Source organism: Eucalyptus grandis, chromosome 6 (genome assembly GCF_016545825.1).
Source record: "Eucalyptus grandis isolate ANBG69807.140 chromosome 6, ASM1654582v1, whole genome shotgun sequence".
In the NCBI taxonomy this organism is placed as follows: Eukaryota; Viridiplantae; Streptophyta; class Magnoliopsida; order Myrtales; family Myrtaceae; genus Eucalyptus; species Eucalyptus grandis.
The window spans coordinates 46,728,779-46,751,471 of NC_052617.1; the positions used below are offsets into that span (position 1 = coordinate 46,728,779).

Below are 22,693 nucleotides of genomic sequence, written 5' to 3' on the forward strand. Positions count from 1 at the left end.
TTACAGTTTGTGAAGAGATTGATCATGATGACTTTAATGCAACTAAATTGTGTTAGATAGGTATGTTAATATAATTGTTGATTATGGGTAACTAATTAATTGCTATGTAGCACCGACACGGACACACGATACGCGACACGACACAACATGACACGCCAACACGTTCTTTATTAAAAAAAATAGAGAATTCCAACATGTTTCAACATGTTATATTTTAAATATATATGCAAAAAAAAAAAAATAATAAAAAAAAGATATAATTAATTTATACTAAAAATATTAATCCAACATTTGTTAATATCATTTATTATTTTAATTTGATTGAGATTGAATGAGAAATTCAAAAATTGCAATCACAAAAGAGTAAATTTGAAGGAACATGTCCTATTTTCTCACATTTGTTGGAAATTAATGAGATTTCTTATAGTCCCAGACCAAGTTCAGAGTTCATGATATAGATTGGCTTGAGCTCCTCTACAAAACAAGGTTCGAGAAAAATGAAAATCTAAGACATGAATTTTCAAAGTACGACCAAAAGAAAAGGAAATAACTAAATTCTCCATGGAAAATGTGATCAAAAGAGATAACTTGCAAGCGACGCTTTCGAGAGGTGGAAAGAAGCGAAAAAAAAAAAAATCACAACTTTAACTTTGCGGGGGTAGCAAAGCGATGCCGGTGAGAAGAGGGGTGTTTTGTCGTCACTCATGGGAAGGTCAAAACTTATAAGTGAGAAGCTTGAGAGTGAAAATTTTCTTATTTCCCTTTATTTTTGTTATTTTCATTATTTTTTCATATATTTATATTTTGACCTCACAAGTATTGAAATTTTTTAAAATTGACTCCGTGCGTGTCGGAGTCACGTGTCAGAATTTCAGACTTGCGTGTTGGAGCATGTCGGGAAGAGTTGATCACGTATCGAATTTTCTGACACTTATTAACCGCGTGTCGGAACATGTCGGAGCGTGTCAGATACGTGTCGGAGTATCGGACATGACACGAAGATTTCTGAAAAGTGTCAGTACTTCTTAGATTAATTGTATGACTACCTAATTGCAAGAGAGATATGTCTAGTCAATTTCTTTTGACCGGTAGGACTGTATGTCTATAGCTCAGTAAATATATTAGATCTATATTGAGATATCTCTAGTATCTCTATAAATAATTTCTTTATGTTCTAAACTTGTATTTTGTTTGTTTTGTAAAAAATAAATAATTTAAAAAATAATTTCTTAAAACCAATATTTTACATCACTAAAAAATGAATTAAAGAATAATAATTTCCATCGATCATGATAATATTTACATGTAATTATTTTTAATAATGAAAAAATTCGTTGACTAATATTTCACAAGATGCAAGTGATATTTAAAAAAAATATTCATTAGATAATTCATTTTTCATTAAATAAATGGAGCCCTAATTGATCTATTAAAAATTTATGGAAAAGAGAGTTCATGTTTTCATAGATATCTCCATATTGGAATTTTCACATCCTATTTGAAAAAAAAAAATCTACTTCTCATCCATATATTTTCATATTCTTTTTCATCATATCCCTAAACTTATAGTTTTCCGGCTCAGTTTGGATCTCTACCAAACGTAGCTCGACTTAATTACAGGTAGCTCGAGTCTCAACAACTCCACCAGCTGTAACTTAGTGTGTCCATGCTTTAATGCTATTGCAATATCTCCATCAAGGTCTGTCACGTCACTCTTTTCGTACTCCAATCATTAATCAATACGAAATTCCGTGAAACCTTGTCTCATATAATTTAATCATGAATAAAAAGCGTTCTAGCGCTTAACCACGTTTTATGCCCCGAGACCTATCGCTGCTTTTGCTCAGAAAATGACCTATATATCTTTTTATTATTCAAGGTTTAGGGGAAAGAAAAAATTGTCCTTCGACGCTAGAAACCATGAAATGGTACCAAAAGACACAAAATTACATTGAACTTCTAAAACCTAAACCGAAAAACTTCGAACTACAACAGGAACTCGCTCACAAGCCATAGGAAACTTCTATACACGGAAGAAATACGTAGCTGCCCTAATTTTTCCTCTTCTATTTTTTTTTTTGTCTCGTATATCGTTCACATAATGGAGCATGCATTAGGATTCTCATCGCTGAATAAGGTGGTGAAGTGCTCGCCAGGAGCGTTTGGGCTCGGGAGGGCCTGGGGCACGTTCTTGACGTAGCCGGAAGGCGCTTTCTTGTCATAGGCCTGAGGCGCGTATGGGTACGCCACCAAGTTGTACGGCACATACGGCCACAGCTCGGCCTTCTTCCCCGTGCTCCTCACCTTGTTCAATACTTTGCCCGATTCAACGTAGCCGGTCACGGACACCTTACTTTGCTTTCTGTTCACTTCAACTGATTTCGCACCTATAAAAGCGGAAAATCAGCTTAACTGATCAGTGAAAGCTTAGGTTTGTTTTTCTTTTTCCTGGCGTGGATGATATGTAAGAAAGAAATGGAGATGATATGAAGATATGGAAGTGGACTTGGATGCGATGGAAAAGAAGAACTTGAATCTCGTTAGTGAGCAGATAGATCCAATTGAGTATATTCAAAAAGTTGTTAACCTTACTCTATGTGAATATATAGGTAGTAGGGTTAGTCACAAAAGGATAAAAAGAAAAATTGACCCTAGTTCGTATCATGTATAATAAGTTTTGTTTATCATGGATTTATTGAATTGATATTATAATTTCTTCTGAGTGATCATGATGTCTAATAGTATGAAATTTTGTCCAAGATAAATCAGCTACGGCAAAACATCTCAATATGATGTTGCAATATTTCTTACTAATTCTTTCATTGTGGACGGAGGTCGTGTTTGAGACGCAAATCATAAGTGCGACATGTAATTGGTATATAAATGAGGGGGGAGAGAGAGAGAGAGAGAGAGAGAGAGAGAGAGAAACCTTTCATGGAAGAAACGGCGTTCCGGACTCTCCTTTCGCAGCCGTCGCAGTCCATTTTCACCTTGATATCAACCGTCTGCGAATTCACAACCAGGACGGGGGCCATACAGTTAGAGAGAAAGACGCTGAAGAAATCCAAGGAAGAGAGACGCCGCATTCAAGACCTCGAACGGTACACTCAAGATGTACCGAAACCGAAGATCATCGAAATGAAGAAGGAGAGGGGAGGGAGGGGCGCAAAAAAGAAGGAAAGAAACCTGCATGGGCTTGCGTTTCTTCCGCGGCTTTGAGAGCTCGAAGTCGAACATGTCGGAGAAACGATCCAGCACTCCCATCTTCTTTACTGTGTTTCGTTTCTCGTGAGCAAAGAATTGATATACAGAACAAGCTTAGCTAGAGAGAGAGAGAGAGAGAGAGGCCGAGGAAGAACGCAATGGAAGATCTGAAGTGATTTGGTCTGTCTCATGCATATATATATCTAGAGAGAGAGAGAGAGAGAGAGAGAGAGAGAGAGAGAGAAATGCTTACGCGATGATGAACTGTGACGCAAGTTAACGCGCCGGAAAAATGGTAATAATTGAGACAACGTAGAATGAACTGTCTCCAAATGAAACCTCCCCCTCCCCGTTCTTCGAAATATCATGCCCTGCTAGTGGGGGCTTCTCACACGCTCCGACACGCGGGGTTTCTTCACGAACCGAACGAAAACTACACTTACCACTATAATAATATGAGATGTCCCGGGGTATGTGGGATGATTGATTAGCACCTGGCTGTCATTCGAGCTGCTTCCTTTGTTACCAAGGAATGTAATCAATTCATATTCGAGGTGATACGATACCGATCTTGAGCTTGACTTGACTCGCACGTTTGATATTCAAACCCCATTAAAATTTTTGCTCGAACTCGACCGATTACAATAAATTTATGAAGGACATAGAGCTCATGCTCGAGCTCGATTTTTTCTTTTTTTAAAAAGCTTGTATAATATGGATATATTATGTAAATTTGAGGAAATTTAGGTGCATTTATTATTTAATGTGAAAAAAAATCTTTAGAAATTCAATTAGGTTCACGAGTCACTCGAGTTGAGAATTGGAGAGTTCGAGCTCGATTGTCCAAGCCTCGACTCGACAAAGATGCACGAGAGTTTAGCTAGACCTCCAGCTAGGCTTGAAATTAGAAGGGTCGATCTTGAGTAATCATGAGTTGAGCTGGACGAGTTGAAGTAACTTAGACCCGGTTTCACTCCTAGATCTTTTAAGACACGCAAAAGAGAGGGAGAAAGAGAGAAGCTAAGTTTCCAATTTAAGTAGTCTTTCCTTTCATTGGATGCGAGACATTAGCGGACCTAAGTACGCTAGTGGCGGCTCCTGCCCCTCCCTCCCCCGGTTCTAAAAAACTGACATTTCATACGGTATCATGACGACGCGCTCTTTCGTTTCGCCCCTAGTTTAAATATCTCGGTCCACACCATCGAAGAGAGAAGCTATTCAATGCTGTTCATCTTGATGAACGATGGTGCAGGTGGGAAGGAGAGAAAGACAAAAGCCACAACAGCTCAACGGCAGCGTTTGAATTATGGTCCCCAGAGAGGAACGCGTTTCTCTTTTAATCGTCCGATGCAATCACCGCCTAATGAATTGCATTATTATTCAGGGTGCTCTCTTTCAGGGGTGCCCACAAAATTAGTTCCGTGCTCAAAATTAACAAATCATTCAAATTGCGGATCACTGCAGACTCTTGAAAGTTTCAATTGTATCAGATGAAAGTATGGTCTAAAGTCTATACATGAATGTATATATTATTAATAGTAATAATAGAATCATGGGCAGATATTGTCAAGCCAGTTAACTTACCAATCACTAGGACGTTAATAAATAAAGAATACCTGTAATTGCAAGCAATTTTCAAGATAATGATTCACACCATAGACCCTTCTACCAATTTCTTTATAAGGGTATGTAGATTCTCTTGATTTATGTCTTCAAGATAAATGAGTTAATTCATTACCTATCACCGTGAACAATTTTTAAAGAAACGGTTATAATTATTAAGATTTGTGAAAGCGAGATTGTTCGATTAATTTTCATAGTGAAAACTACTTGATATTATGAGAATTAATTTCTTCCGTTGTACCATCCATCTGATCTGATGTGACCGATCAAGAGTAGAGAGGATGACAACTCCGGATGCAACATGAATCATACTAGCACCAGACATCCTTCATTTGAATAATGGCCACACATAAGTCAAAAGGAGGGAAGAGAGCATAAAATATTTCCGAGCATGAGGCCACAAGACAGAACCTTGAAATCTGGGAAAGCAAAAGACAAGAAAAATCTATGTTATATATATATATATATATATATATATATATATATATATATATATATATATATATATATATATTATATATTATTTTTCTTCGCGTGTGGTGCGAATTTGTCGAGACCGCTCCCCTCAATTGGACGCTACCTCAGGAATGGTGACCATAGAAGTCAATTACGTAATTAAATGCCTGTTTTTGACTTGTTCTAACTTGAAAAGGGGTTCATTAAATTGGCCTCGCGACGAATGATTTGATCAATCATTGAATGCCAGGGGGCCAGCTACGCAGAGAGTTAGTTGGAGTTTGGGTGTACGTAATATTTAATTTTCTTTAATCTGGACCAGTCAATTTTCTCCAATTTTACAAGTAAAATGTGTTAAAAATGAAGTCGCCTTCCACGTATAATTTAGGTACGCGTTCAGCTTTAGGAATGGATGGTTGTGTGATGAGTTTTACTTGAGCACGTTCTTGGTTCAATTATTTGGGGTAATTATATATATATGAGATCGTGAAAAATTGACCCTTTGATACAATGAGCTTTTTTTTCAAACTCACGCTCTTCATAAATATTTTTTTTTTGTTTTTCCTGAAAAATGGCACTTTCAGTCTTACACACCTAATGAGGTCACTTTGTGCCATGTAAACATCCATGTGGTTTAGGGCAAAAAAAAAAAAATATATCTATGCAGTTCTCGTTTGTGTTTGAATTTAATATCTCAACCAATTAAGAAAAAATCTTTAAAGAATTGCATTTTTGGTAGCACAAAAAAATCTCTTCATGCTAACAAAGGTATGTTTGTTGTGGAGAAAACATTTTCTGCATTTTCCGGCATTTGGTTTGCTTAATGTTTTCCCATCAAATTTTAAGTTAAGGAAAATGATTTCCCCTTTGAAAAAATCGGAAAAATTTGTTCTCATTTATTTTCTAAGTCTTTGATTCCTTGGTTAATGAATCTTTTACCCTTATAAAAATATTTTTTAAAAAAATCGAATTTTAATTATTTCTTATTTTTTATAAATAATTTTTTTATCATTTTTTTCTTTTTCTTTTCTTCTTCTCTCTTTTGGAGGTTTCAGAGGCTTGGGAGATTGCTGAGCTTTTGCAAAGTAGGAGTCCGCGGTGCAAGGAGGCCCGATCGTGAAGGACCCGAGAGAGCTAGAGAGAGCAGGAAATGTGGGGTGAGACGTGGGAGGCTATGACAGTAAAAGAAGAGAGGGGGCAGAGGAGAAAGTGAGCAGAGGGAAAGGGGACGAGTTACTAATGGCTTGCCATTGGCAAACGGAGAGGAAAGGTGGTGGATTCAGGAAATGGCTTAGGGTAAAGGTTGTGAATGTCTATCCTCCGCGACATACTGAATAGGAGAGTAGATAATGAACGTTCTTGGGGTGAATTTTTTTGCGGAGCCAGAGACATATGGAGAGAAAAGGAAGGATTTCGCAAGCTTCCTAAGATTGAGGGAGAAAAAGGAATGACTTTTCGACCCTATACAAAGCGGAAGAGAAAGGGGAGGTGGTTCTACTAGAGAGAAAAGGAGCTCATTTCGCGATCTTGCAAAGCCGTCTCCCAATCTCAACAGGTCTTATCATTTCATCACTATCTGAATCCACATGCTTTAATATACCTTTTCATATTTTCTCAAAGATGATACACATGAGATCTAAGTATTTCTTACATTGTCGATGGCTTCTATAGAAGGTGAACTTGCAAATCAATGTCCAAATCATATTCATGTGTTATTTTACATATTTTTGACCAAACTTTGATGAATCATAAGATTTCCATCCGACATTTTATTGATTTGATTTTTGCACCTATGTAAAGATTGCGATTCAATGTTTTCAATTCATTTAATTGGGGAAAATTTGAGGGGGAAAAAGGAATGATTTTTCTCAAGCTTCTTGAGATTGGGGGAGAAAAATGAATGATTTTTCAACCTTATCATAGAGTGAGCCACACAAGCTTATTGTGGGAGAAAAAGGAATGATTTTTTGACCCTATCACAAAGTGAGCTAAGGGGAGAAAGGGAGATGGTTCTATCAAGGAGAAAAGGAGCTCATTTTCATGGCAATCTTCCAAAGCCGCACAGGTCTTATCACTTCATCACTATCTCAATCCACATGTTTTATTATACTTTTTCATATTTTCTCAAAGATGATTACACGCGATCTAAACATTTCTTACACTTTTAGTCTACGGCTTCTATAGAAGATTGCAAATCAAAACAAGAGATGGAAGAGAAAAGAAGAGAAGTACATAAACCAAACGTTTGTCCAAATCATATTCATGTGTTATTTTACATAATATTAACCAAACTTTGATCAATCATTAGATTTCCATCCGATATGCTATTAATTCGATTTTTGCACATACGGAAAACCTAGGATTCGATGTTTTCAATTCGTTTAATTGGGGAAATTTTGGACAAATCATGTTCATTTGTTTAGGAAATTAGAATAATTTTGCAAGGAGAGAACAAATATGCATACATCAAATCCATTTAAAACAGAGCAAATTAATGGTATTATGCCCAAGAAGACCTCCTCTGCAAAAATAAGGTGTAGCTAGAACAGATTGGAGCAGGATGGAAAACCTTGTTGAACTTGAAAGGCCTACTTCTACCTTTTTTAGTAGGATTTGAGACTACTAGTTCCTCATTGTTGTCAACATATATATGTTCGGTTTCACCTGGGCCTAATGGTTTGATTCTACTATACACACTAATATTCCCTGCTCATGAAACACCACCACAATCAAATAAACGAAAAATGAAAAGAACCCATCATAAAGCAGAATAAAAATAGTTGCCTTTGCTGTATGATAAATTAAGTTTTCCTAATTAGCATTCTTAATCATTTCATTTAAAAGTGTACTATGCTATGATATTCTCAAGGTTATAATATCACAGTAACTGGAATTATTAATAATTATTTCATTTAATGCTATATATGAATTTGAAAAGAAGCAAGTGACTTTACAAGTAAAGTAATGGCAACTAGTACGATGTTATTATTAGTATTCATAATATAAATACTAAGTTAGATTAATATAAACTACATGTCTTAGAAAAGAAAGTAGTTTCCTATTTTTAAATCCTTAAATTTTTTCTTAACTAAAAATAGTGGCTAAATGATGTACACATACATAAACTTAATGGGTTTAATATATGGTTTATTCGAATTCACATAAAAAAATCACAAATTAAAATAGTTCAAAATCTATAATCACTTCCTGTTTATCACGTTATCATCTTGTTAATATTGATATCCCTAAAAGTTCCAAAATCCAATATCGTCCAGCTATAATGTTTTAGTCAAGTAATCAACAATTATGCTAATTATACGGGGATAGTATTATTGTTAAAATATTATTAGATATCGTATCTATATCCTTGTGATATTTAGTCAAAATAATCACCTTTTTTCTAGAGAAACTTTTATTGTGCTCCAACAAGGCAACTTTTATATTTCTCTTGATAGACTTAGATACTAAAAGTTGAAAAATCAAGAAAAAAGCCATATAGAAGCTTCCATGGCACAAAATACCCATGTTAAATAAATAAGATTGAAAGTGCCCTCTTTTGAGAAAAAAACAGTATGTGTTAAGATGGTTTCCTTTTGTTAATACTAGCAAAAAAGAGCACATACCATTTCATGTATGTGTAAAGAAGAAATAAAAGCTATTGAAAGTAGAGAAGAATAATTTTAAATAACTTTAGGAAGCAAATTTAAATTAAATTGTATGAAAATATTTATTGGGAAAGTGCAATTAATGAGAGAGATTTATGAGATAAACATGATCATATGTCGTCCATTGAAATTACCATTTCCTCTTTTACTCAATTTTATATATTCTTTTCCATTTATTCCATATCAACCATGGTTATTATTGAAATCCTCCAAAATTTGAGGTAGAAAGTGCCTTTGAATTTGCTTTATTATATGAGGAAATATCAAGCAATCAATTCAGTTTATTTTAGATGCACACAATACTCTTTCTGAATGAACGACGGAAAATGATTTTCAATCCATTCATTTGAGAGTCATATCTTATTAATTTAAAGGAAATCTACAATACATATGCATTCTAAAGTAACTTAGCAAAATAAAATCACTTCCTAAGAACAGAAGAAAAAGACAATAAAACAAAGTATGTAGTGGACTTTTATCTCCCCCAACTGTTTGATGAAACTCAAAAATAGATACTAAAATTTAAATGCTGATAATCTGAAGAGCCACAAAAATAATAATAATAATAATAATAATAATAATAATAATAATAATAATAATAATAATAATAATAATAATAATAATAATAATAATAATAATAATGTTATTTGGTAAAAGCTGAATATTGAGTATAGAATAATATTAATTTCTGACCACATCTGGAATGTTAGCCTTTTTTTTTTTTTTTTTTTTTTTGGTAAAGAATGTTAGCCTTGTTAGGTACTATTGGTAGGTTTTTAGGCTTTTAACGATATAAAAAGGCAAGACTTTAATGTCCACTCGACTGAAAGAATTGAGTAACCCAACCTAATATTTTTGCTTAACTGAACCCTTTAAGTCAAAACTAATTATTGTGATCAAACGAGCTATTTTGTTTATTAAACTTAATACTGTGAAAAACTCACCCCAAACTAATTTATTAATCACAAAAAAATCGCAAACTGGGATAAATTTACCCTATGTATATTTCCATTAAATTGCATCAATACTATGAAAAATTAGGGGTGAGCGGTTTCAAGTTCCATATAGGTTTCATATGAAATCTAAAACCTATATGTAGGAATGGATTCCTCATTTTTTGGAACCTAGAATTTACCTTACATATTTTGAAACCTAAAATCTACCTCGTCACAATTTTCATGGTTGATTATAAGGTCTACTCAAATTTCACATGTATTATTAATTGAATGATTGTAATTAAGGATCACATTTTATTACCACCAATTGCGGTTACAATCAACTAACCACAATATATATTTAGACATACGAAAAATATGAAACATTAAAAAAATATAAATCTTAATCATAAAATGAAAGCTCGGATTAGTTGTTCCAGATTATACACTAATTATTGAACGACATGGAATATCGTAGGATTGCGCGAAAATACAAACCAAGAAAAATACAAAAACTTATTTTAGGTTCAAAGTTCTAGTTTCCAAGTTCGACTTACCTAAAATGTAGGACCTACAAGTCAAAACAGGTTCTCAAAATTTTTGTAACCCGAAACTTACTTGAACTAGACAGCTTTCCACTAGTTTGGTTTCAGGTTCCAAGTTTTACTCTAAAACCATACTTACCCCTATGAAAAATCATAAACTAGTATACATGTGACAAATAAAAAGTAAACTAGTACATCTCTCAACTATCATAGGTCATCCAACTTAATAATTTCATGGTAAAAATTAACTGGAATTAACCAATGATGAATTTATTTTAGATGTATCAGTTTGAGGTTTTTCGTAGTATTAATCTTTTTATTAATTGTCGGAGGAATCAATTACATGGTTATCGTCCTCTTTATCCTGGCTACCCCTTTTCTGGCTGTGATCAAGAGGGCAATGGCTAGACAATCTCCAAAAATGACGCGGCACTAAGAAGAAAGTCTATTTTGGTAAATAATTTCGAGAGCCATTTATTTTGAAAATTACTTTTTCAAAAAGATATGCTTCGAGCAAAAGATCTATCGAGTAGAAGGTAGAATATATATCTTTTTTATAGTAAGTAATATATTCTCGATCTGAAACAAGTATATTTTGGTAAAACATCTATTATATGCATGGCAAGAGAATATCTTGCAAATGAAAACTGGATGCTCTTTCGCTGGAACAAAATCTCCGGAACTTTATTTAGTGAAAGAAATCCAATATTTGCATGCAATATTAATGGACACTACAATATAATAAGCCGTAAGAGGAAGAGATATCAAGGGATTAGGGCTACGCATGAAACAACTCATCCTTTGTCGAGAAAAACTGCTTGCTTGTTTCCACATGTTGATTTTGGTTGTGAAGAAGATGGGTGGTCGTCACTCAAAACCAGAGAAAAAAGCTAAGGCTCCGCCGCCGCCGCCGCCGCCGCCATATCCATTTCCATGCGCGTGCCCATGTCCATTCCCGTACCCGCCTCCGCCGCTGCCAAATTCGTACTGGGGTCGAAAACGCGATTCCCATCCGGTATCGATACCATCTTCCATGCCATCCTTAGAAACAGCTTCCCTTCCATCTGCAAAGGGGGAGCTGGCCGCGGCTCCAGCTAAAATAGGTAAAGTCCACCCCTTCTCATCTCCGCCAAGAAAATGAAATTTTTTGCATGATATATATCAATATATACTTTCCTCGCCGTCCTATATGCGCGCGACATGTATGCACATCCTACGTGTATATGAGTGGCAGTAGCAAAAAAGTGCTAGCATTATAGCGTTCTGTATAACATTATAATGTTATAAGTGCCATTATTCCAGGCATTTCCAAGTCATCGGAAACTATTCAGGTTGAAGACATGCGGATTAAGATCCGTCGCGAGCGTATCAAAACCGCCAGCCGAAGCATGCGCCATGTGCACTGCGATATCGAGATGAAGGGTCCTAATGGTAAATAAAGGAGGTCCGGCTTGGTTCAAGTGAAACTGTGCAAACCCTAGCCACGCTGATGCATTGTTTTTGAAGTTTAGGATGGAGTGAATATTGTTTAAACTCTGGATTTGAGTCTGGATTTAGTAGCTGATGTTAAGTGTTGATTGATTGAGTGAATACTGTTTTAAAGTCCTGATGTTAAGTGTTTTTGTTTTTAATCACTAGGATGGTCGTTTTTGGCGTAGAATGGCTAGATCTAACTTTTCGTGATGCGTTATCATATTTATCGTAATGGGTTTTCATTACTTTGGTTCATTTGTGAGTTTCAAAGATTGGTTCGTACTATTTGCACCGATCAACTTGCTAGCTACGGAAGATAGAACTTCCATAACTTCAACCGGGTACTAAGTGAATATCTCATTTAGTATATCAATTTGTAAACAATGTTAGCCTAATAATTTAGGCATAGATTGGAATATCTTTGGTGAATCTATTAGAAGGAGAATCAGACCATGTTTTTAAATAATTAAAAACATAACTCAAAAAGGAGCAAAAATTGGAGAAATTATTATTTCACATCTCATTAAATTTTTTACTTATATGCATTAATTGTATAAAAAAGTAATATCAAATCACTTGTCTATTGAATTTCAATGGACATTCTGATATGCTATCAGGATTTTATGTCAGCGTGTGCAAGTTTGTCGATCTCACGTCTAGCGTGTGACCTGGGGTATAAAAGGTATCCCACATTGCTTATTTGGAATTGAAATGGGCATTCTAACTGATAGCAACTCAGCATCTAAGAACCCTGATTTAAACATTTGAAGAAAATTTCAATGAGCTGAACTGCTCCTCTTTTGTAGATCTTGTTTTCATGATTCAGTTTTCGAAAAATATGAGGGTGAGAGAGAGAGAGAGAGAGAGAGAGAGAGATTTCCCTCCCGTAAACGGTGATCGATGACAGGCAGAGGCAGAACCAACAGAATACAAATGCAGATAATGAGCATGCGAATTGCAAGCCCACAGAGAGAGAGAGAGAGAGATCCTCTTCCCTAATACGAAGGCTCACCATACAAAAACTCCTTTCCCGAAAACACAATGCCAGCCCATACTATGTAGTGAATTCGCTCTGTTTCACCTTCTCCGCCCCTCCTATTATCCACAGAACAGAAGCCTGTTAAGAGATCATGAAGTAACCCTCAAAAGGATCGGTTTCGTTCCGTCTGAAAGAATGTATGTCCACTGACAGCTACTTTTCTTGGTGACTGCACCACTGTTGCGCAAATGATTCATTCCTTCTTGAACTCCTAAGGCTTCACTTGCATTGATCCAACTGTGAATTCATGATAAAATCTTCAAGCTTCTTTGCCTGTGGATCAGCATTCCAGACGTTAACATCACCCCACTGAGAGCACAGATCCGTCAACCAGCCCTTGCGGGGTGCATCCAAGTCCCGGGGGCAGCTTGGCTGGGCCCATACGTTTGAGAATATGTGCATCGACCATGTCTAGAAAAGGATCATCCTCTTTAAACTAGGGGTGTGCAACTGGACCGGGTATACCCGGTTCCGGGACTGGCCCACCCGAAAAACAAGGTCGAGAACTGGTTCCCATTGAAACCGGTCCGCGAACCGATTCCCAAAACTCGAAACCGGTTTAAACCGGTCCAGGAACAAGTTTCAAGTGATTACCCACTCAGAAACCGGTTCTTGGACCGGTTTTGTAAGTTAGAGGTCCAAAACCTTTTTTTTTTCCCTCAATTTCTATTTTTACTCCTGCAATCACACAATGTTTTTCCTCTTGGTTCTCTCAAACTCAAACACGCACGACACTCCTCATTTGTCGTTCCTCTTCCTCACTTGCTGCCCTCCCTCACCAGCTTCCTCTCGCACCGTCCGATGAATAGACGATGTTTGTCGCCAAAATATATCACATAGATTGGCTTGCCTAATTTCTCTTTTATAAGAGAAGTTATGTTTGCATAAATGAGTAGTTTCATATAATAGTTGTGGGAATAAAACTAATATTAAACCCATGTTTATTGCTAATTCTTTGCCTTATAATTTTATGTATTATAATTAGTCTTGTGAATCTTTAATTTTTCATTTAGTCAAAAAGTTCATGTATTTATTTATTACAAGTGTTTAATGTTTCAATACAAATTAGGATGTATAAATTCGAAGTCGTATAAGATATCGGGAGATTGCAAAACAGGTTCCAGTGAAAACAAGATTGACCTTGAAACCGGATCGGAAAAACAGGATGGGTTGGGTACATGGTCCAATACAAATAGGGTTGGATATAGGGTCCAAAAAAGAGAAATCGGTTATACCAGGGTCGGGTATAGAGTCTAAGTCTAGACCCTACTCACCCGGACCCAATCACCCCTGCTTTAAACTGTCCTGTGAAAGCAGCCCAACTTTGGACCATCCAATCATAGTCGGAACTGTTTAGAAAGAGGGGATCCAACTTAGGTGGATTGCCCCATATCATGAATCTCAAATCGTTGTTTACTGTGGTGATTTGAATTCGGGGAATTGCAAATGATCAAGTGAAAATATGCTACTTGCGACGACCATACGTTGTTGAAGTACATAAGAAGGGTTGGAGGCAAGTTATCCCAACCAAAAACACAAAATTCAAGATAGGTTTGGCTCAGCATGACCCAAGGAGAACCTGCATGGAGGCACAGATACCAGTTAGTATACCTATTAAGAGATGCTCAACATGAGTCTGCTTAGAGACCAGTCTGCTTCAGCCCCGATTCTTTTATAGGTGATAGCCGTTGAAAAAATCTTTACCGGTCTGTTGCTTGAAATATTTGGGTTCTCCTGGCCGAATAAAGTCCTGCATCAACAACATAGGTTGGATTATTTGCTGGCTGCACCAGAATAAGAACAGAATCCGGATTTATTAAGACAATCGTCTCAAAACATCCAGAAAGAGCTTTTTTTTTTGCTTTTTTCTGTGTGTGTGTGTGTGTGTGTGTGTGAAGGAAAGAGAAAGAAAGGAAGGATTACACTTTCCATTCAAGACCACTGGTGTGATCAACAAAATTGAGATCCCTGCTAACTGATAAAATAACATGGAAGAGATCTGCAAGGGAAACCAGAGGATCAAGGCTGGCTGGCTGCCAATTGAGTATATGCAAGTTGCAATGAAATTGATTGACAAGAAACGGCCAATGTGTTGCTTGAACAGTGTGAAAGACCAAATGGCACATGTCACAAGGGCAAACTCGAGAAGGATCTTAAAGTACTGATTAGTTTTTGGTATTGAGAGTCAAAAAAAGACTGAGAATATAAATCAAGACAGAGGTCTATGAAACTTGACAGAAGAAAGCATCCAGGTCATAGGTAAAACATTTGAAGAAAGTGTGTCAAGCAAAGCAAAAGGAAGAAACTAAAGAATCTGAGGGCAGTCTGCATGAAGGGAAAGATCCTGCAGTCAATTTTCTATGTAAGATTCAGGAACACCTTAGTCCATCAAGTCAACACTGGCACCAAACAGCAGGCATAGCCGAAATATATAGGCAAAGTTTTCATGCCCAATCACATCATATATCTTGGTGGAAAACCTGATGTAATGGTGCACCGAAACAACCATATATTGACAAAGAGGTCGATCCTTGCCTTCCACTTTCACACCCCAAGTGAACACTAACGAGAAATGACTGTGCGAGCTTAACTGCATTCATGTCTGAGTTTTGGATGTAGTTAATGCTGAGCATAGTCAGGAGAACATTTTAAATTTTTTGGAGCTATTTCAGCATATTGCTACAGGGCATATGAGTGACACAAGGAGTAAGCAGGTGTTAGCACGGAAATTAGAAGTTTAAATTCTTGGTGGTGATTGGCTCTTACTCAGCAAAAGTTCAATCCGACTTGCTGGAACCATCATGGTGGATCCACAACAACCACCTCAAATGGGGATCATTGGATCGCTCTGAAGGCAACAATATGGCAAGAAGGTGAAGATTGCTTAAAGCAAACATCATGGACTCCAGGTAGTATGATAAGAATTTCGTAGAGGATCATGTTCATGTCATGCCTTGCCCAAACACCACAGAGCACCATATAGATAAAACACAAAAAATTCTCACAAAAGGATATAAAAAACACACTGGTCTCTAAGTTATGGAATAAGCAGGGGCCTACAACTGTACCAGACAGGTCCCCTAATATCCAGTTCCTGCTTACTCTTTAGGATAGAGAGAAAAGTACATTTTGGGCGACCGACTAATTGCGATAATCAACATCGGCCTTACAAAGACCACAGGTTTATATCCCAGTCATAAACAACCTAAGCCAGAAAACAAGGAAACCAGCTCTTCCTGTTGCACCATGTAGATTAGACCCTCATCAGATATGTTTCAGATACCAAATACATCAAATTAACTTTGATATCATCTCTCAAATGCAGGTTAGTGGACCAAAGGCCTCTTGGTCCATGGAGGATTACTGATCAACAGAACATGCAACAGATTCTATAATAACAGGCCAATATAACATTTAGCCTCATCAATAACAAACCAAATGAGGGGAATAATATATCATTTTTTCTACAATTGAAATGTGAAACACGTAATTTTTCAACCCTCACAAATCAGCAATTGGTTTTTCCATATCAAGAAATGACCTAGAAAAGGAACTTCCTAGTAAAAGAAAGTTTTTCCAACATAGCATCTGGCTCCAATATTATGAAATCACAGATGAAGAGACGCCAATAACAACTCTTTCACAAACTGGCCAAAAAGGAACGTCACTTTATTTGACATATTCCCTATCCGCAGAACACAAGCAAACAAAATTGGCTATTTTTCCCGAAATTGGTTACCATCCGGCACGAACAATGGGTAATTGAACGCGCTCAGAGCATCAGTGATAAGATGAGACAGGGAATGTCCTGTCTCATATATGAAGAAGGAATTAACTGGGAGGTTCTGGTCCTTCTCTCCATGGCCTAGCAGTAGGCAGCAATGTAACAATAAAGCAGGTAAAGAAGACCTGCTGACTTTGGGAATGGTAAAGGCAGATATGGAGAAGGGTGAAAAGGATGAGAAAATTAGGAATGATTCAACAGAGAAGTGTGAGCAAGCAACTTAAGTGCGCATTTCCATCCATCTCCCACCTGATCCTACTTCAAGACCTTGCTTACAAAATGGTTTTCCAGTACCACTGTCGGTCCTTGAACGCGGTTGCACATGCATCCGACAGAGGCTGTGAGAGTCGATATACCATAGGGCCGGAAAAATTAATAACCCAAGGCATTGTCATGAGGCCAGAATCTTTTGGCATATTACAATTTGACGAGTGGTGCTTTCCTCAATTTGTCAATCTTCCTAGAAAAATTCAGAACATCATCCTTCCGTCCTTCATCCAGGAGACATTGCTTCAACTTGCTAAACGTATTAGCCGGAGGGCGAATACCCACGTCCATCATCTCCTGAAAGTACTTGCAAGCATCATCCAATTTATTTTCATGGCAAAGGCTGGAAATCACAGTAGAGAACATGTGCATTCCAGGAAGGACTCCCTTCTCCTTCATTTGTTTCCAAACTCTCAATGCCATATCCGTCCTGTCCTCATTGCAAAACATCCTCACTATGATCTCATATGTACTCAGAGTTGGCTCGCACCCTGGCTCATTGCTCATCTTCTGGAAGACCGAGTAAGCTTCTTTCGATCTCCTAGCTTTTACCAAGTGGTGAAGAATTATGTCATAAGTCCTGGAGTTTGGCCCGACACCACATTTTCTCATCTCATCCAGAACTCTATAAGCATCGTCCATCCGCATCGACCAACAATAAGCACCCGCCAGAGCATTGTAAGTTGGAGCCTCTGGAGCAAACCCAAAGGCCTTGGATTGCTCAAAAAATTTCACTGCTTCACTTAACCTCTTCTCGGACCCCAACCCATTGATCAAAGTGCAAAATATATGAGGAGTTGGCTTGCAGTTCTTGGCTAGCATTTCATGATACAACTCGATGGCATCATCATACTTCTTAAGCTTGCAATGCGCATTGATCATGATCCCGTAAGCCACGACATCCAGCTCAAATCCCTCGTCCTTCATCTCCCTGTAAACTTCCATCATCCTCAAAAAGTTCATTTCTTGACCCCAACCTTCCAGTAGAATACTGAACGACTTGAGATCCAACTTGAACCGCCCCTTCATTTTATCAAACACCTCCTGTGCTTTCACCACATTTCTCGACTTGCACAAAGTATCGAGCAACCTATTAAAGTCGGACGAATCTAAGCTCAACCCAAACTTCTCCATCCTCTCAAAGGCCTCGATCGCTTCTTTAACCTTCCTGGCTCTCGCGTATCTGCGCGAGATCAACCCGAAGGTCTGCTTAGTCAACAACCCTCTCCGCTTCATCTCATCGACCACTTTCCACATCAAGCTGAACTGCTTGATCTTTCCCAAAGCCTCGATCAAAGCATGATAGGTCTCGGCGCTATACTCAAAACCTCTCCTTTTCTCAGCCCACCTGAAGAACGAGAGCGCGAGAGCACCCGCGTTGCTCAGCTTCTTCAGAACCTCCGCGACCAGAGCCGGCGACACTTCCGCCGCCGCCGCGGCGCGCTCCAGGGACGACTCGACGGAAGAGCCGGAGCCGGCGCTCGACAGGATCTTCACGAGCTCATCCGCGTCCCGGGCGGCGGCCCTATCCGAACGCGGCGGGCCGTCGTCCCCAGCGGCCGGAGCCGCGTGGGCGTGCCCGGAGCCGCCGCGGACCAATCTGCGGAAGCTGAGACGGTGGCCGGACGGAGGCTGGAGCCGGGTTCGAGAAGGGCCCGTCGGAGTTCGAGAAGCGGGAGCGGAGAAGAAGGAGCGGGCTTGCGTCGACGAGCGCATGAGAAAACGACGACGGTCCATGACGAGACACAGAGAGAGAGAGAAGAAACGAAACGGCGGTGGCTGGAGAAAGAGAGGGGTAGAGAGGAGAATGTCTCGGTCGGCGGCGGCGGCGAACGGCGGCGATGCAGAGCGGGCGGGAAAGAGGCGATCGTTGCCTCTGGTTCAGGCGGCAGCGTCCGGCCTAGGTTGTTGTCGGGCCCGTTCTTGACAGAAAGCAGGCCACGTCCCATAGAAAACCACCAACACGAAAATCCCCCTATCAGGTCGATCCAGCCCAATTCCCGATTATAAGTGTAGGACCGCCCACTTATTTATATATATATATATATATATATATATATATATATATATATACACGCATAATTTATAAATTTTAACTTTTCGTATCAAAATCCTAATTTTCTCTGTCTCTCGCCTCACTCATCCCGTAGCCTTGCCATCTTCTCTCACTCACCTTTGGTGGCCTCCGACCACATTGGTCTCTCCCTCACTCACTCTACATCACCTTCGACCTTGTCGCTCCCTTTGTCGTTTTCGCTCTCGATTGTCTCTGACCTCATCGCTCACTCTCAAGTCTCATGCATCTTCTAAAGTTGGAACATTTTTACCTGAGAAAAAACAGAAAATAAAAAAAAAATTCAAAAAAATTTAAAATATTAAAATATTATTAAAAATTGGCCACGTCGGCGCCAAGGCGGTTACTACAGACACTATCGGCATCCACGTCAGTATTTTCCGGCCAAAATTGGCCAGATAGACTAAATCGACAAAAAGTAAAAAAATTTAGGACTCAATTGACAAAGTTAAAAGGTTTAGAACTTTTTGGACAATTTTCCCCACAAAATTGTCCAAACTATTGTAATTTCTGGTGTGATTGGAAAGGCTTAAAGTGGGGTTGGGGATATGTCACAGAAAAATGAGCGAAGACACAGAGCAGAACTCTTTTGCTTAACACAAAAAGAAAGATAACCCCCACTTCTAGCACTGCAATGGAATTTATAATATATGGGGAAAGCTCTCTGATGCACTCATGGTCCAAAATCATGCCTTTTAGACTTTTCCATCTTATCTCTCTCTAGCTTTCCCCATAATATATGGGGAAAGCTCTCTGATGCACTCTTGAATGATAATCCCGACAGTAGAAGGAACGGTCGTTCCCTTGGGATGGTGATTCCAACTTGTAAAATACCCCCCCCCCCACCCAAGCAATTGTACAAGGAATCATGGCCATTCCATCAATCCAAGCCCAATGTCGTGCCGTCGATCGAAACGAATTGATAATAATAGATCATAACCCTGGCTCGAGAATTGGCTTGGATGGCAGCAAAATTTTCAAGTTCAAGTTTAAATAAACCCGAAATTATGGGGCCTAGCTACAAAAATTGACAGGATTTAGGATCAAGTTGCCTTTTCCTAATACCTTTGAGGGGCCGAAACTAAGAACTTTTAAGATGAGATGGACCTAAAATTTTGCCAAACATATCATAGGTACCGTCATTTTAGTTTGTTAACTAACTTGATTTCTCTTCACATGATTTTCTCCTACGCTCTCATCATATTCCCAGGTTCGGAGAGAACAAAAAATAATCCCCCTTTCAATTTTCGTTTGCCCTTTCTTTTGGTTTTTCACTCTTTGGAGCAAATAATTGTGACTATTACCCATTGCTCTACATATATTATTTCAATCGGTTCTTTGCAAGAATTGCCCTCGATTAGTCCACGAAAGAAGTCGATAAGATGGAAAAGTCTAAAAGGCATGATTTTCGCATTTATAAAAGGTTTTCCCCTTCATTTCCTCAACTCTCATCTATACCTCTGAGTGAGTGCGAAAGCACATAGAGTGAAAAATGGTAGACATTCGAGTGCTTCAACTCACAGAGAGGCTGCTCGAAATGGGAAGAAGAATAACAGCTCTGAGAGGACGACTGCACAACAACAGAAGGCTTTTGTCGCGTCATATTTGGGAAGGAAATAGGCAACGCGCCAACATGGCAAGATGCAGACTTCAGGCAATCCTAGAAGAGATTGAGCAGGCTGTCAACGAACAGAACGGGTTGGTAGTAGAAATCGCTCAGTTTATTCGGCAGGCATGATTTCAAATTTTCTCATTTCAGTCTGACAATATGATGAGTTCGTGAGAGTCGCAGTCTGTTGAATATCAGGGTGTTGGCTTTCTCGATTCACTGCAGAGCTGAGATTACTGTTTAGTTTGAGTAACTTATCAGACTGAGATTACTGTTAGTTCGAGTAACTTATTAGACTGCCTTTGTTTTTTTTTTCCCTGGTCGACGAACATAGAAGCAGACGAGATCACTTTGCTTGTTATCCGAATGCCTTTTCTAGTTATGAAATATGTAAGATTTCCCCTTCATTTCATCAGTGGAAACACCATCTTGATTGTACTGAAATTACGGCCTTGGGATAAAGTTCGTGGAGAAAAATTCGAGTTGTTTTGTCTTACAGGCAAAAGTTTTAGGCCATTTTTGGGCTTGATCCAAAAGGTACATAACATTCTTATACTTACGTGAATTTTTTTGGAAATCGGTGAAATTGGTCGTTTGCATCCATTTAGCACAGGTTAGCTCCTGAACCGCAATGTCGGTAATCGGGTCTATTAAAGATGCGAGCCGTTTTATACTATACATATAAAAGATTTGTTTGAAACTCCGGCTCTGATTCTGCAAATACATTCTAGTATTGTGATATCACCTAAACTCAAGAAGTCAATCGCTTGTGGCAAAGTCTTATCTTTCCATGCATATCAAACAATTTTATTTTTTTTCAAAAAGGGCAATTGTATCAAGAAAAATATTACATTGGCCCATACAATCTTTTTGTACCGTATTCAATTTTTTTTTCCTCTTAAATTGGCACATAAGCAAGGGAAATTATCAAAAAAAAGTTTTAAACTTATATATTGTATGAATGTCATTTCAATTTATAATTTTTGAATTTTGTTAATTTAGTCATAAACATTTTGATGATTTATCAATATAATCATTCCAATCAATTTTGACCTAAAATCACAAACATGAACACCGACCATCCCACGTAACACGGCCAACATCAATATTAACAAGTTTTGCAATTTAAAAAAATGGATCTTTTCTTCTTTTTTTCTTTCCTTTTCCTTTTTATTTTTCTATTAAATAGAAAAATTTCAGCAAATTTAAAAGAAAAATTATAAAAATCGTCCATGTTAGCTATTCTCTACTAAAATTGGTCAAAATAATAACACTAGCAAATTGTAAAAAAATATTTAAAATTGAATTAATTAACTTAAAAATTTGTAATTATACTATTATCTATACAATAGTTTTATGATTTTTTTTGGAATTATCCTCACCATGTGGTTCGGTGAGAACTTGAAATAGTCAAACGACTGAATAAACATAAGCAGATTAAAAGATTCTTTTTTTGTTTTTTTGTTTTTTGTTTTTTTTTTGTTTTTCGGGTTATGAGAAGAAAACTTATTTGAAGAAAAGTTGAGTAATTACTTAGAGTGATATTAGAAATACTAATACTGCTAGGCAGAATTTGTATTTAGAATACATAATTGTTTAGCATATCAATCTGTAAACCGATATTAAGCTAGATAGCATAATGAATAATGAAACTATCACATTTTCCATGAATAAAAGATAGAGTACTTATCATTTAGATATAAATTGGGATCTCTTTGATAGATGTAGTAAAGAAAGCCACTAGAAGGTGAATTTGACATTCCATAAGACTACTTAATTCTTTTATAACATAACTCAAAATGTTGATGGGAACTCAAACACAATGTGAAATGTAATCCTATGTCGCTTATCAATGGATTTCAATGGATACTCTAATATGGTATCAAAGTCAAGTTCCGTTCAGATTTTATGTAGTGCATGAGACTCTCCATTATCAATGACTTAAATGCCGTAAGTCATACTTACTCCAGCTGGTACGTGAGACGTGGTATTGAAATTATCCCACATCACTTATTTGAG

General features: G+C 37.6%; 2 protein-coding genes across 3 annotated transcripts; both read right to left on the reverse strand.

Moving 5' to 3' along the window:
• Window positions 1-1,851: 1,851 nt before the first annotated feature.
• Window positions 1,852-3,382, reverse strand: LOC104431032 (heavy metal-associated isoprenylated plant protein 20-like). The gene is made up of 3 exons (XM_039314505.1): window positions 3,187-3,382; window positions 2,930-3,005; window positions 1,852-2,387 (listed from the first exon to the last, which is right to left on the reverse strand). The coding sequence occupies exons 1-3, from the start codon at window positions 3,262-3,264 to the stop codon at window positions 2,095-2,097; spliced, it is 447 nt and encodes a 148-aa protein (XP_039170439.1). The 5' UTR covers window positions 3,265-3,382; the 3' UTR covers window positions 1,852-2,094.
• Window positions 3,383-14,335: 10,953 nt separating this feature from the next.
• Window positions 14,336-18,935, reverse strand: LOC104453730 (pentatricopeptide repeat-containing protein At1g71060, mitochondrial). Of its 2 annotated transcripts, XM_039314993.1 has the most exons (4): window positions 15,707-18,935; window positions 14,864-14,939; window positions 14,645-14,690; window positions 14,336-14,519 (listed from the first exon to the last, which is right to left on the reverse strand). In XM_039314993.1, the coding sequence occupies exon 1, from the start codon at window positions 18,726-18,728 to the stop codon at window positions 17,142-17,144; it is 1,587 nt and encodes a 528-aa protein (XP_039170927.1). In that variant the 5' UTR covers window positions 18,729-18,935; the 3' UTR covers window positions 14,336-14,519; window positions 14,645-14,690; window positions 14,864-14,939; window positions 15,707-17,141. The 2 variants fall into 2 exon arrangements, with proteins under 2 accessions (XP_039170927.1, XP_010066643.2); XM_010068341.3 differs by having other exon boundaries at window positions 14,864-18,935.
• Window positions 18,936-22,693: the final 3,758 nt, after the last annotated feature.

Excerpts from the sequence above, each read along its gene's own strand:
- LOC104453730 (XM_039314993.1), bottom strand. The coding sequence starts at position 18,728 with ATGGACCGTCGTCGTTTTCTCATGCGCTCGTCGACGCAAGCCCGCTCC.
- LOC104431032 (XM_039314505.1), bottom strand. The coding sequence starts at position 3,264 with ATGGGAGTGCTGGATCGTTTCTCCGACATGTTCGACTTCGAGCTCTCA. Across the intron at positions 3,006-3,186 it reads AGAAACGCAAGCCCATGCAG|ACGGTTGATATCAAGGTGAA; the intron begins GTTTCTTTCCTT and ends GTGAATTCGCAG. Across the intron at positions 2,388-2,929 it reads CGCCGTTTCTTCCATGAAAG|GTGCGAAATCAGTTGAAGTG; the intron begins GTTTCTCTCTCT and ends CCGCTTTTATAG.